Below are 13,394 nucleotides of genomic sequence, written 5' to 3'. Positions count from 1 at the left end.
TTTTGTAAGGATGGCAGGTCAGTTACTCTCAATATGAGATACGATGTGGTATCGCTCTATCAGAAGTTATCGCTCTATCAGAAGTTATCCCTCAGCCAATAGATCTAAACTTCTATCCATCATCTATGGCAGGATTTTTGATCGGGTTGACAAATTCTAAAATTTGTTCACATGAATTGAACAAATTTTAAAATTCATTCATATGATTGAATGATACTGTGTTGTTAGGGTGATAGTACATGTAAACTGTTGTAGCTCCGCAGTGTGTTTCCATGATTTGTCCATGTTGATGCTCTCTCATTTTTCCGCTGTGAAGTACCCTGTTGTGTGAGTCTACCTGTCTACTTGGTTGGTGGGCGCTTGGGTGGTGTCTCACGTTTTGCTCCCCCAGTACTGCTGTGGGCGCTCTTGGATGCGTCTCCTGGTACAGACGGGCAGAGCTTCTGTGGGGCGAGTTTCATACCCTGAGTTAGGGCCCTCGGGGCAGCCGCTGGGAACCCGGGCGGCCAGGCCCTCCTGTCCGCCCCGCTGCGCTGCGTGAGTCTCTGATGATCTTCCTGTTACCCTCCCTGTATGGTGATCATTGTGAAGTTTGGGAAAATCGCTCCTAAGTGGCGTGTCTAGCAGCAGAGATGCCAGGCTGCAGCATATGTGCGTAGCCACCTTTATGAGGTAATTTCGGATTGTTTTCCAGAATGGCCGGCACTCCTGCCGCCCTTGGCACTGAGGTCCCTGTGGCCCCGCATCCTTGCCGACCCTTAGCTGTCAGGTGGATGTGAGATGGCATCTCGTGGGGGATGCGTGTTGCATTTCCTTGACTAATCCTGTTCACCTGTTCTTGGGCCATTTTTGTTTGCTCTTCTGTAACCTGCCTGTTCATGGCTTTTGTCCATTTTTCGATTGTGTTGGGTTTTTTCCATAATTTTTAGGAGTTTTTTAATATATTTTGGTGGCCCAGCTTTTGTGAGTTTCATGTGTTGTAAATGTGTTTTCTCCAGTGTGTGGCTCATCGTTTCACTCTCTTATGGTGCCTTTGGATGGATCAGAGTCTTAGTTAGTGTAGTACATAAGTCAGTCTTTTCCTTTACGGTTGTCAGTGTTTGTGTCTTGTTTAAGAAATCATTTCTACACTGAGGTCATAGAGACAGTCACCTAAATTATCTTCTAAATGTTTTGAAGTTTTGCCTTCACATTTAAGTCCTCAAGTCGTATGGAATTTTTTGTTTGGTGTGAAGTAGGGATCTAAATTCATTTATTTTCCACGTGAATAACCAACTCTATCAGTACCATATATTAAATAACATATGACTTTTTTTGTGATCTGCAGTACAAAAAATTTCCAAAAATACAGAGTGTATTTTCTCACCAATATTGCACGGCCTTAGGTCCTCGAGCCCGCGTTGTCTTTGTACCCGGCGTGGCACGGCTTCTTGATCCTCAGATCCTCTCTCTCTTCTGTTAATTAACCATTTTCTATAACAAATAAACCCAGAATTATTTATGCTTGTAGCAAAGATACAGAACATGCCCCCAAAGAGTTGAGAGTCCAGGGGGACCAGGAAGTCCCCCACTCGCCTGGCACTTGGTGTTTCCCCTTTTAGTACACGGATAGGTGTTTGTCTCACTCTCTGGACCGTGAACTTCACGAGAGCAGGTTTCGTGTCTGTCTTCACTGATGACATACCTGGCACGTGGGGCTCAGTGGACAAAGGAGCGCCAGTACCCATCAGTTTATATTAACATTAGGTGGGTCTTAGCTACTTAGCGCTTAAAAGTAAAGAAAGAGAAGGAAAGTTCACCTCTAGCTTTGAGCCCTAAAGAGAAGCTGCTTAGAGGGCTCTGGCCTTGACGAGTGATGGAGATAAGGGAGAGGATGTCTTATGTCGACGGAGCGATTCAGGTAAAGGAGAGAAGCTGATGTTAAGGCAAATCCAGGTGGGGTTCTTATGGAAAAGAGTGGTGGATCAGGGGGTTGGTGGTTGAAGCTGGATGGGGGTGGGAGGGGGCACAATGCTAAGGCCAAGGCTTTTGATGGCAGAGCAGATAGAACTGGGAGAGAGGAGGCGTCAGAACAAGCAGACCTTGTTTAAACCTTTATGGGGTTAGGACACTAGGCTGGCGGGAGGGTGGGCTGTTCTTCCCAAGTCCTCTCCTCTAGGTGCTCAAGTTCAACTGTCATTCTTTAACTGGAGATCTCGGAGCCTTGTCTGGAGCTGGAGGGTTTGTTTGGGGCTCAGCTTTTGCTACAGTTTTCTCTTTCTTTCTGTCCAGTTAATCCAAAGATAATTGGATTTTGGAGTTTCTTTCCTATTTTCTGTATAAAAAGACTCAAAAGGATATATAGCATTTATAGTTGATTTTCAACAGTATCATCTTATCGTCAGAGTTCAGTTAATTAGACGTCCAAGGAGTGTGCTTTTATCTCCATGCTTTTCCTTCCTCTGTATTACCCCTCTTTTCATGGGAGGAAAATGTTGTTTGTTCCATTATTAAAACTCATAAATGAAACCAGAAAGTTAGAAAAGTAAAACATAAAAATACTTAAAACTCTTCCATTCATAAAGAAACCACTGTCAGTATTTTAGTGTATTTTCCTTTAATGTTTGTGTATTTTTTTTTTTCCATTTCTGGGGAAGAGGGGTTGGTATTTTTTTTAAGTAGTTTTAATCAAAATACATACGATGAAAATTTTTCCCACCACTGGTGGATAGAATTGCTGGAGAAGCCAGGCTTTTTCACCAAACCTTCAAAATCTAATTGAAGGAAAATAAGAGAGTTCTAAGTCATTATGGTCACAAATTGATATGAACCTTGGCACTAAGGGAATAACTCAAGGAGGATTATCTGTATTGCCTTTTTCTTACCTGTTAGTCTGTCCTGTAGTTGTAACAATGTGCATCCTGTCTTCACAGCACCATCAACAATTTCGATGGGACCGTGAGTATCATCCCAGCTGGGGAAGCAAAGACATATGTAAATGGAAGACTTATTTTGGAACCCACGGTATTACGTCATGTAAGTTGGCTGCTGCTAAGATGTGAGAAATGGTTTGACTTTGGGCAAGTGGTCCAGTTTTTCTGAGCCCGGCTCTGTCCTCTGTAAGAGCAGCAGTGACGGGATGAAGGACTTTCTGGTTCTAACGTTCTCTTATTTCACGAATTGCCTGCCTTTGCGCAGAGACCGCAGTTCTGTTATGGTGGGTGGACCAGCCCCCAAGGAGCTGTCCGCCAGCAGCAGCATTATGTGTTCCGGGAAGAGCTGGGCTTTGGAATCAGGCCAGACAGGGTCGAAGCCCTGGCCCTGCCACTTGCCATATGACCTTTGAAAAGTTATTAAGCTCGGGGTGATTGCATGTCACCCATGTCAGGACACTTTTGAGAGCATTTCAATAATTATATTAGGAGAACAGGCATGAACTATTCTGTTGAAGGCAAAGCAAGACGTATGGCCACTTGGTATATATCCTGTCTTTCAGGAGGGATAAGGGAGGAGTAGGTGAAAGAATTCACGCATAGTTCTTAATGCAGTGTCTGCAGACAGTGAGCTCAGTGTGCGCTTATCACTGTTACTGTTGAGCTCTGTGCTCTGTTAGTTTCCTCATTCCTAAAATCGGGATAATAACATGCATAGTTGTGAGACATCAGTGAGATGATGTATGTGTAGAGTGTCAGATGCAGTTCTTGGCCTGTAAGAAGCATTTCATAAATGTTAGCTGCCGTGATTTTTATGTTTATCATTAGTGATACTAGACTATTGAATTGTTGAACATAAGGGTTTGTCCCACGGCATTTTTTGGTTCCGACTCACCTCAAGGAGTAAATTTCTTGTGTGCTTTAGGGTGACCGGGTGATTCTTGGTGGCGATCATTATTTTAGATTTAATCATCCAGTAGAAGTCCAGAAAGGGGAAAGACCGCCCAGTAGAGATACTCTTGTGAGTGAGGGTCCAAGAGACTTTGAATCTGCAAAAAATGACTTGCTCTTGGCACAGAGATTACAGTAAGTATTTTTGTTGGTATGAAACCGTAAGTATACGGGAGAGGGCTATGGAGGGCCTTAATCAGGTTGTCCTGACTGCACTCGTTAACTCTTGGGGTGCCGATTTCTAGCCACGTGATCTTTCCTCTTCTGTGTGCATTCACTCAACAAACAAACTTAGCTCCTACGCTGGAGGAATTTGTCTTCTTATGGGGCTGACGGACAGACAGACAGAGTGCCCTGACAGAGCCCTGCACCGTGTGGAGCTCCTGGGGTGACTCCTGCCCCGACCAGGGGTCAGCGAAGGTCTCGTGAGAAGATGTCCCCTGGGAGGGAGTCGGCCAGGGGAAGCCTGGGGAGTGGACCCTTATTTACTTTTCTTCTTTTGCCCCAGTTTTAGCTGAGGCAATATTGTAGGAGTTCTGATTTCAGCAGGATCCCTGTAAAATAAATGGCAAGTAACAGAGAAATAAAATGCTAAAGCATTTAGACTTTATCTTAAAGGTTATGGGGTCATAAGAGAATTTTAAGGAGACATGAGACAGGCATGATGGGGATCACATTGCAGAAGGGTGGCTGTGGCCCAGGTCTGGAGGGTGGAGGGCGGTGGAGCCGGGTCCCGGGCTGCAGTGCAGTGGGGGCTGGGGGGTGAGACGGGCATCGCGGGGTCACGGGGAGAGAAGTATCCGCACAGAGGATGGAGGCGGGGAGTGGGAAGGATGACCGGGGTGGGCCACACGAACCCTGCTTTGTCACCTTGTCAAAAGTCTGAGCTTGCTTTGCCCTCTTTTTTTTTTTTAAAGTTGTGGTACAACATACATAGCGTAAAATTCACCTTTTTAGCCATTTTTAAGTGTGCAGTTCAGTGGTGTTAAGTACATTCACAGTGTTGTGCAGCCTCAACCATATTCTGTCTCCAGAACTTTCTCATCACCCAACTGGGCCTCTGTACCTACTAAGCAACGGCTACCCCCTCCCCCCAGGCCCTGGTAGCCATTAGGTCCTCTTTCTTTTGACATTCTTATTCTTTTTTTTTTTTTTTTTTTTTTTTGGCTGCCTTGGGTCTTCATTGCTGTGCGCAGGCTTTCTCTAGCTGTGGTGAGCGGGGAGCAGGGGCCTCTCTTCGCTGCGGTGCGCGGGCTTCTCACTGCGGTGGCCTCTCCTGTTGCGGAGCACGGGCTCTAGGTGCACGAGCTTCAGTAGTTGTGGCTCGCGGGCTCAGACGTTGTGGCTTGTGGTCTCCAGAGTGCAGGCTCAGTAGTTGTGGCGCACGGGCTTAGTGGCTCCGCGGCATGTGGGATCCTCCCGGACCAGGGCTCGAACCCGTGTCCCCTGCCTTGGCAGGCGGATTCTCAACCATTGCACCACCAGGGAAGCCCTGACATTCTTATTCTAATTCAGTAAAATTGGGTACGGAAATTTTATGCAGTACAGTTGTTAAAGCGTCGGGTTTTGTTGAGAAGAAAGAAGCTTTTAGTTTTCTGTAATCACCAATCCTTTTCCCCCCATACAGTGAAAGGTAATTTAATATTTTGACTTCTCAAAATGTCTAAGTGTTACCTGAAAACTGGGTTCACCTCTTGGTGGGTGTCAAGCCAAAAGACACAGCCAGGCCAAAGATCAGGAGAAGGAAGGATGCATTACTTGCATCAAGTAAGGAGAACATGGGAACTTGCCCAAAGCCGTGCTTCCCCAACAGTAAGACTGGGGAGGTTTTAAGCTAAGGGTACATGCGTGTTCGTGAAGGGGCCCGAGCAGGGGAGAAGTCAGCATAGAATCAGGGCAGGGATCGACAGAGTCCAGGCTTCAGTTGACTGAAGTCACGGGGGTCACAGATGGTCAGCATCTCCATCCCTGAGGTTCCCGTTGACCTGGTGGCTGAGCTTCAGGCTAACCTTCACCATTGACTCAGAGCTGCGAGTCTTCACAACGGGTGTCTTATCTTTGCTGTTGTTGTTTCTCTTGCCTGATAACAGTTGTTCTTTTTTTCCCTCGAGATCATTGGTTTCTGAGGCTTGTTCAAGGGCAAGCGCTGTGTCCAGGCTCAGATCGCAAAACGGCTCAGGCCAAACATGGCTTCTCTTCTGTCAAGAAAGCCCCGCCTGGTTCTCTCTCTGGGGGACCCCCCACCCTGTCTGCTTACAAAGTTATTATAGATGATTGGAAAAATATGGTACAATCTCTGCTTTATCAGCTCATGTATCATGCTTTTATAGGCATTTCAATATATTCCTAATCTGTGACCTAAACATGAATTGAAAGATAATGATATGAAATAATTTTTGCCCTAACCATTGTTAGTTTAACATAAAATGCCCAGATTTTGTGTTTACTACAATGTTAACTATATTTACTGCAGTGTTCACTGTAACATAATTATGTTATAAATATATATTTTATATTTTTATGTAAGTTAAAACATTTTTATATAGCTTAAGCATTAGAAAAACATTTGCTTAAATATCGAGCATCTGCAATGGTAATTAAGTTAGAAATGAGCACATTTTCAACCTTTTATGTTTTGTTTGTGTAAACAGTTCTAGAGCTAATAAACATTTCAGAATGCTGCTGACAGAATGTCAGAAATGAAGTTTTGAGATTTGAACTTTTGTTTAATTTAACATCTTAATATGATTAAGAACTATTATAGCATATGAAGAATTCTTGACAGAGTACCCTGTCACTATTGAATATTTTGCTACTTGTAGACTTGAAGCAGAAATAAAGGAGGCGCAGTTGAAAGCAAAGGAAGAAATGATGCAGGGGATCCAGATCGTGAAAGAAATGGCTCAGCAAGAGCTTTCCTCTCAAAAAGCTGTGTACGAAAGCAAAATAAAAGTCCTGGAAGCAGAACTGGTAAGAGGCAGAACTGTTTCCTTTCTCTGCCGGTGCAGGGCCCCAGGGGAGCGTCAGAGGGGAGATCAAGGCTGCTGGGCTGGGGGAGGAGAAGCAGACAGGCTCTGTCCCCCAGCCCTCGGGCAGCCCTGCCTCCCAGAAGCCCATCTGGAGGGCAGCGCTCTGAAAGGTTTGACTAGTGATGGTTATTTTCGGTTGGGTTAGTCAACCTGGCTGGGGTGGAGAAGCATTGGGGCACCTTTTCTATCTGTGAGTCAATTTCCTGTGCACTGATTTTTACAAAGGGACTTTTGTACCTATTTGGTATCATTTTTGAAGAATTGCTGTGTATCTTTGCCCTATTTATTTTTTATTATTGTATGTCAAAGAAAGAAGAATGTCAAAGAAAGAAGATACAGGAAATAAATAACCAAAAGGCTAATTACAAAATTGAGGAACTAGAAAAGGCAAAGCAGCGTTTTGAACAGGAAATATATGTCAACAAAAAGCGGTTAGAAATGGAGACTTTGGCTACGAAACAGGTAATTTCATTTTATAGCTAGTCTGAGCTATCTTGAGGAGAGGCTGGATTTTTCTTTTTTTTAAAGAGCTTATGGTCTCTTGATGGGCGATGGCCAAATCCAGGTCTGCAGGTGAGAAGGGGCTTCCTGCCTGAAAGCCTCTGTCCTCACGATGTGCTCACACAGATCTTTTCAAAGGGACAGAGCTGTTGTTTCCAGCGAGTTCCAGTCGAGTGTTCTCTTTCCCTGCGTGCACAGCGACCCTGTGGTCAGTCATGCCGAACGATGTAAGGAGTGAGGTGATACTAGGGCGTGGTACATAGAAGGGGGGACGGCTCAGCTCCTGGACCGGTTACATCCCAGTGCCAGGGTGGAAAGAGCAGCGAGCAGGCCGTGTGCCCGCGTGAGTCCTCAGGGAACTACCTCAGCCTTGGGAGCTCAGGCGCTGACTTCCCTCATCTCTCTGAGCACAGAGGCATCTTTCAAGGGCAGCTCACGGTGGCTCTCCAGGTGCTGGACCAGCAGCCTCAGCATCGCCTGGTAGACGTGCAGATCTTGGTCCGACCAGAACTGCCGAATCACATCCTCTGGGGTGGGGCCGGAATCCCTTCTAACCAGCCCTGGAGGGGGGCCCTGAATCCCGAAGGGAGAGCCCCTGCTTTCGTCTCTGCTGCGACTTCTTACATCTTCAAGTTTTACTCTCAAATGGCAGTTTTCCTTCTTTCCTTCCTAAGTTTATGGTGGGGTTGGGGGTAGAGGAAGATACTCGCAGTAGCCCCAGAGTACCGGTACTATAAAATGGTGAGAATACATATATTAGCCGATTCTAGAGCACGGAGGGGCTAGTGAACCACCCTGGAGAGTTTTAAGAGAAAAACAGATGTGTTTAAATCTTGAAAACAGTTATCATTAGTGGGCTGTTATAAGGCTTATTTGTATCAAGTGAGGTGTTTTGTTTTGTTTTGTTTTTTGTGGTATGCGGGCCTCTCACTGTTGTGGCCTCTCCCGTTGCGGAGCACAGGCTCCGGATGCGCAGGCTCAGCGGCCATGGCTCACGGGCCCAGCCGCTCCGCGGCATGTGGGATCCTCCCGGACCAGGGCACGAACCCATGTCCCCTGCATCGGCAGGCGGACTCTCAACCACTGCGCCACCAGGGAAGCCCTCAAGTGAGGTTTTTAGGTGTATTTTTAATTTAACTTTTTAATTTAGTCAACAAATTCTTGAGTAGTTTTTTTCCTTTTTTTGTTTTTTTCTGAAGGTTTTTATGCTCCTATCAATGGGGAGAAAAAGATTAATCTATGTTATCAAAAATTCCTAATGATTTTGTTGTGGGGGAAAAAATCATTTTATAAGGATACTTTATAAATCATTTTTTAAAAGCCTTTATGCTTAATAAAACACGTGCTGTGAAATGAGAATTATGTAGTGCATTACCATTGTCAGTCTGGTTTTCTAATTTCTCTCTTTGCACGTTCTCGTGTACGGCTCCACGTGAATGAATATCAATTAGGCTTTAGAAGACCACAGGATCCGCCATGCAAGAATTCTGGAAGCTTTAGAAACCGAGAAACAAAGGATTGCTAAGGAAGTACAAATTCTACAGCAAAATCAGAGTAATAGGGATAAAACTTTCACAAGTGAGTATAGGACGATTTTAGCAGGTATTTTCTAAAGTTATGTATGTTATTTCATACAGTTAGTAAAATGTTAATTATCTTTGTGTATTTAAAATTTTTTTTCTAGATGTTGCTGACTTCTCTGGATCTAGATAAATTTGTATGAATGATTATTTTTAGGATATTCACTTTTTAGAATATTTAGTTATATAAGCAAATAGTAAACAGAATTCCAAGTATTATTTTAATGTGTAGTATGCTTCTTAAAATGTCTTACTCTAATCCTTAATTCTTATTTTATAAGAATTATTAATCTGAGTTGTGCTTAATCATTGCATACTTCGTTTTCTTTCTCACTTGAAAGTTATTTTTTTGTACGTTTCTACATTCCTGTGTAGAGCACAGCATTTTTTTCAAATATTTATATATATATTTGGCTGTGCCGGGTGGCTTGTGCCACCTTAGTTCCTGACCAGGGATCAAACCCAGGCCCTGCAATGAGAGCGCAGTGTCCTAACCACTGGACTGCCAGGGAATTCCCCAAACACAGGCTGTTTAATGTAAACTTTCTTTTTTTAATTATAGAAAGTTTCAAATAAACTATGAAAGCAGAGAGATTACTACAGTAAACTCTTCCATACTTATCATCCATCTTCAACAGTGACCCACACATGTTCAGTTTTGTTCCAGCCGTGCTCAATCCCCCTGCCCTCCTGGACTATTCTGAAGCAAATCCCAGACATCCTGTCACCTGATCTGTAAATACTTCACTGTGTATCTCCAAGTTAGATAAGAACTCTCTTTTCTCTCTTTCCCTGTCACTCTTTGAAGCATAACTCTGATATTATTATTACACCTAAAAATATTAATAATAATTTCTTACACATCAAATATCTAGTCCCTATTCAAATTTTGTGGAATATGTCATATTTTTTAAAATCCAGGAGCTTCCCTGGTGGCGCAGTGGTTGAAAGTCCGCCTGCCGATGCAGGGGACGCGGGTTCGTGCCCCGGTCCGGGAGGATCCCACATGCCGCGGAGCGGCTGGGCCCGTGAGCCGTGGCCGCTGAGCCTGCGCGTCCGGAGACTGTGCTCCGCGATGGGAGAGGCCACAGCAGTGAGAGGCCCGCGTACCGCAAAAAAATAAATAAATAAATAAATAAATAATAAAATCCATTCGGTTTGTTTGAATCAGGATACAAATGGGGTCATCCACACCCTGTGTTTGCTAGATGTGCCTTTTTTTTTTTTTTTTTTTTGTGGTACGCGGGCCTCTCACTGCTGTGGCCTCTCCCGTTGCGGAGCACAGGCTCCGGACGCACAGGCTCAGCGGCCATGGCTCACGGACCCAGCCGCTCCGCGGCCTGTGGCATCTTCCCAGACCGGGGCACGAACCCGCGTCCCCTGCATCGGCAGGCGGACTCTCAACCACTGTGCCACCAGGGAAGCCCTAGATGCGCCTTTTAAGTCTCTTTTAATCTGTCAGCTGGCTCTTCCTTCCTCTCTCTCTGTCCCCTTGTAATTCATGTATTGAAGAAGCCAGGTTCTCTACCTGTAGAGTTTCGCAGATTCTGGGTTTGCTGACTGTATGTCCAGGCTGTTGCTTATGCCTCTATATACCCTGCAAAGAACCGTCGTCCGGGTTCAGTGTTTTAGCAAGAATACTTAGTAGTTGTGCCATATACTTTCCATAACTTCTGTTTTTAAATTACCTTGAAACCGTTACATCTGTTGTGAGAGATAAGAACATTGTATTAATACATGTTTTTATTCCTCTTAGGTCCTAAAACAGTACCATGCAATGAATACTTGATTTTTTTTATCCACATGAACAATGAATTTCACTCTTCCAAAAAAAATGTTTTTAATGGAATGCTGGTTATAAGTTTGACTGAACAATATAGAAAATGTTTATGCTAAAATCTTAAATTTGAATTAGGAACGTGGAATTATGTACTGAAAGTGTTTTTATGTCCTAATATATCTCTGTTTCTGTCTTTATCTATCTATCTATTTTTTAAATTTCAGGCAAAATAAAAAAGGACTGTGGTTCTATTTAAGGCTGTAGTATACTTTACCTAATACTTTACATAAGTTAGAAGTTAGGAAAAAAGAAATTAGAAAAAAAAACTTTAAAAATATTAGAAGGAAAAGCAGCATCTTTGTCATTTCCTTGTTTACAAAACCCGTATCCTCTCTCTGTGAACTTCAGTTTTCTTCCACGCCTCCACAGGTGAAAGACCTCATTTTGTATGAAGAATATTTTATTTCACCAGTGAGGCTTGAAGAAAAGTTACTGAGTTGTCACCTTCACCTTCTGTGATGTATCGTTAAAACCATTCGTTTGAAGTCAGTTGTTTTTCAGGACGTGTTGTGCCTGGTGGCGTGTTAGTGCTCACATACGTGTTCTGAATCTTCTCCGTGTGCTCTCTGCTAGTTCAGCCCAGTTGGAGCTCCATGAAACTCTCCGTGATGATTCAGGAAGCCAATACCATCAGCAACAAGTTAAAAAAGAATTATGTTTTTGGCAGGTGAGTGATTATCTTATTTGTAAAGTAATTTGTTGTTTTAAACTAGTCACGCTTCATGCTTCATGTGATTTTTTTTTCTGTTTTAGTTTCTCTAAGGACATGGTATCCTACATGCCTGTCCAGGAGCAAGCGGGTGTCATAATCCCCAGGGGCACTTCCAGGTTCCCCTCTCAGAGCTCACTCTGGAGTGAAAAAGGCTTTCAGCAATGAACATACTTGTATATTTTATAAACAGAATAATTTTAGATGTTTTAGGAATTCACTAATTTTCTTTTGAGTTGAGAATTTATAAGTATTCCACATTTTAAAAGGAATATACAATATTAGAACTTTTAAGAAATTATTATATAAGAAGTTATTTTAATGTAGTATATACTAGACATGATTATTAGTATAACAAAAATACTTAACTATGGAGAGATTTAATCAGTGGTCTGAATTTTTATGGGAGTCATTCTAATTCGGAAAACTCTAGGTTATGTATGTTTTAGGAGAAGCATTTTTTTTCTTTGGTTTTTCTTTCAGACATGTTGTATCAGATAAAGGAAGTAGTTCTGACACTTGTATTCAGGTTCGTAACCTGCAACTAGGGGTCTCAACTGTCTGGAGTCTGGAAAAGTTTGAGTCTAAGCTTGCGGCAATGAAAGAACTTTACGAGGTTTGGAATATTATTAAAATCTCTATAACCTTTCTGAAATCAAAATATTATATGTAAAAACTTACAGGCTTCTGCCAGATTATAGCCTTAATGCTTGAATTGTGTAATGGAGAAATGAAAATAAACTAAATAGTTAACTCAATCTAGAAAAGAATAAACCTGAACCAAAGGAGAGTAGATGAAGGAAGCATTAAAAATAAGAGGAATAATTGACAAATTAGAATTAATAAACTCAGGCTTCGACTCTTTGAAAAGATGAACATGTGATTTTAGGAATGGACATAGCATTTAAATAAAGATCTCAAGCATTTTAAGATTATATTACATTTTTATGTAAATAAGTTTAATAAGTAAGCTAATAAGTTTAATAATTTTCTAGAAAGTTAAGATTTTTCTAGAAAAAGAGAAATTATGAAAGTTGATTTAATAGGTGACTAACCAAGCAATAAATTGAAAAGTTTGTCAATTAACTAGCCTGAAAAAAAAAAAAAAGATGCTGGGCTTCCCTGGTGGCGCAGTGGTTGAGGGTCCGCCTGCCGATGCAGGGAACGCGGGTTCGTGCCCTGGTCCGGGAAGATCCCACATCCCGCGGAGCGGCTGGGCCCGTGAGCCGTGGCCGCTGGGCCTGCGCGTCCAGAGCCTGTGCTCCGCAGTGGGAGAGGCCACAGCAGTGAGAGGCCCGCGTACTGCAAAAAAAAAATAAAAAAAAAAAAGATGCTGATCCCAGTCAATTTCATAGGTAAGCACTTTTGAACCTCCAAAAAACAGACAAATCCTGTTAACATTTAAACTATTCTAGAACGTAGCAAAGAATAGAAAGTGTCACAGTTACAATGCTAGAATAACTGATTACAATCAAAACAAACAAACCCCACAAAAACTGAAAAGATGATTCAAAAGAGAATTACAAACCAATCTTAATATGAACACAGCTATAAAAATCCTGAAAGAAATGTTAGTAAGTCAAACCCAAGGTTTTATTTAGAGAATACTTATACCATGATTAAGTAGGGTTAATTCCAGGAATGTAATGCAAGGTATATTCACAATAGAAAATACAGAAAGGCTGAAGGGAATCATACAAAAGCACTGACAGTTTACCTCTAAATGATGGGTTTGCAGGTGGTTAAAATTTTTTTCTTTGTGTTTATATGTATTAATAATTTCCAGATTTTCTACAATGAATGTGAATTGCTTGTGTAATTAAAAAAACAAAAAACTGTATTGAGGTCATTTGATAATTCTTGCCTTGACAT

The 13,394-nt window shown here is 42.5% G+C and overlaps 1 protein-coding gene and 1 long non-coding RNA gene across 2 annotated transcripts in view; one reads left to right on the top strand and one right to left on the bottom strand.

Moving 5' to 3' along the window:
• Nucleotides 1–13,394, bottom strand: part of LOC125962759 (uncharacterized) — a 146,282-nt gene that overhangs the window by 107,044 nt on the left and 25,844 nt on the right. The gene's annotated exons all lie outside the window — the stretch shown is intronic.
• The window catches only part of KIF14 (kinesin family member 14), a 49,671-nt gene that overhangs the window by 17,063 nt on the left and 19,214 nt on the right, over nt 1–13,394 (top strand). The window contains exons 15-21 of the mRNA XM_033415902.2: nt 2,913–3,015; nt 3,838–3,998; nt 6,686–6,833; nt 7,202–7,354; nt 8,845–8,971; nt 11,387–11,480; nt 12,006–12,138. Coding sequence (XP_033271793.1) covers nt 2,913–3,015; nt 3,838–3,998; nt 6,686–6,833; nt 7,202–7,354; nt 8,845–8,971; nt 11,387–11,480; nt 12,006–12,138 — 919 coding nt within the window. The remainder of the gene's footprint in view (nt 1–2,912; nt 3,016–3,837; nt 3,999–6,685; nt 6,834–7,201; nt 7,355–8,844; nt 8,972–11,386; nt 11,481–12,005; nt 12,139–13,394) is intronic.

The sequence above is a fragment of the Orcinus orca genome, chromosome 1, assembly GCF_937001465.1.
Source record: "Orcinus orca chromosome 1, mOrcOrc1.1, whole genome shotgun sequence".
NCBI lineage: Eukaryota > Metazoa > Chordata > Mammalia > Artiodactyla > Delphinidae > Orcinus > Orcinus orca.
The sequence above is the reverse complement of the archived record's forward strand: the minus strand, read 5'-3'. Positions and strand labels throughout refer to the sequence as shown.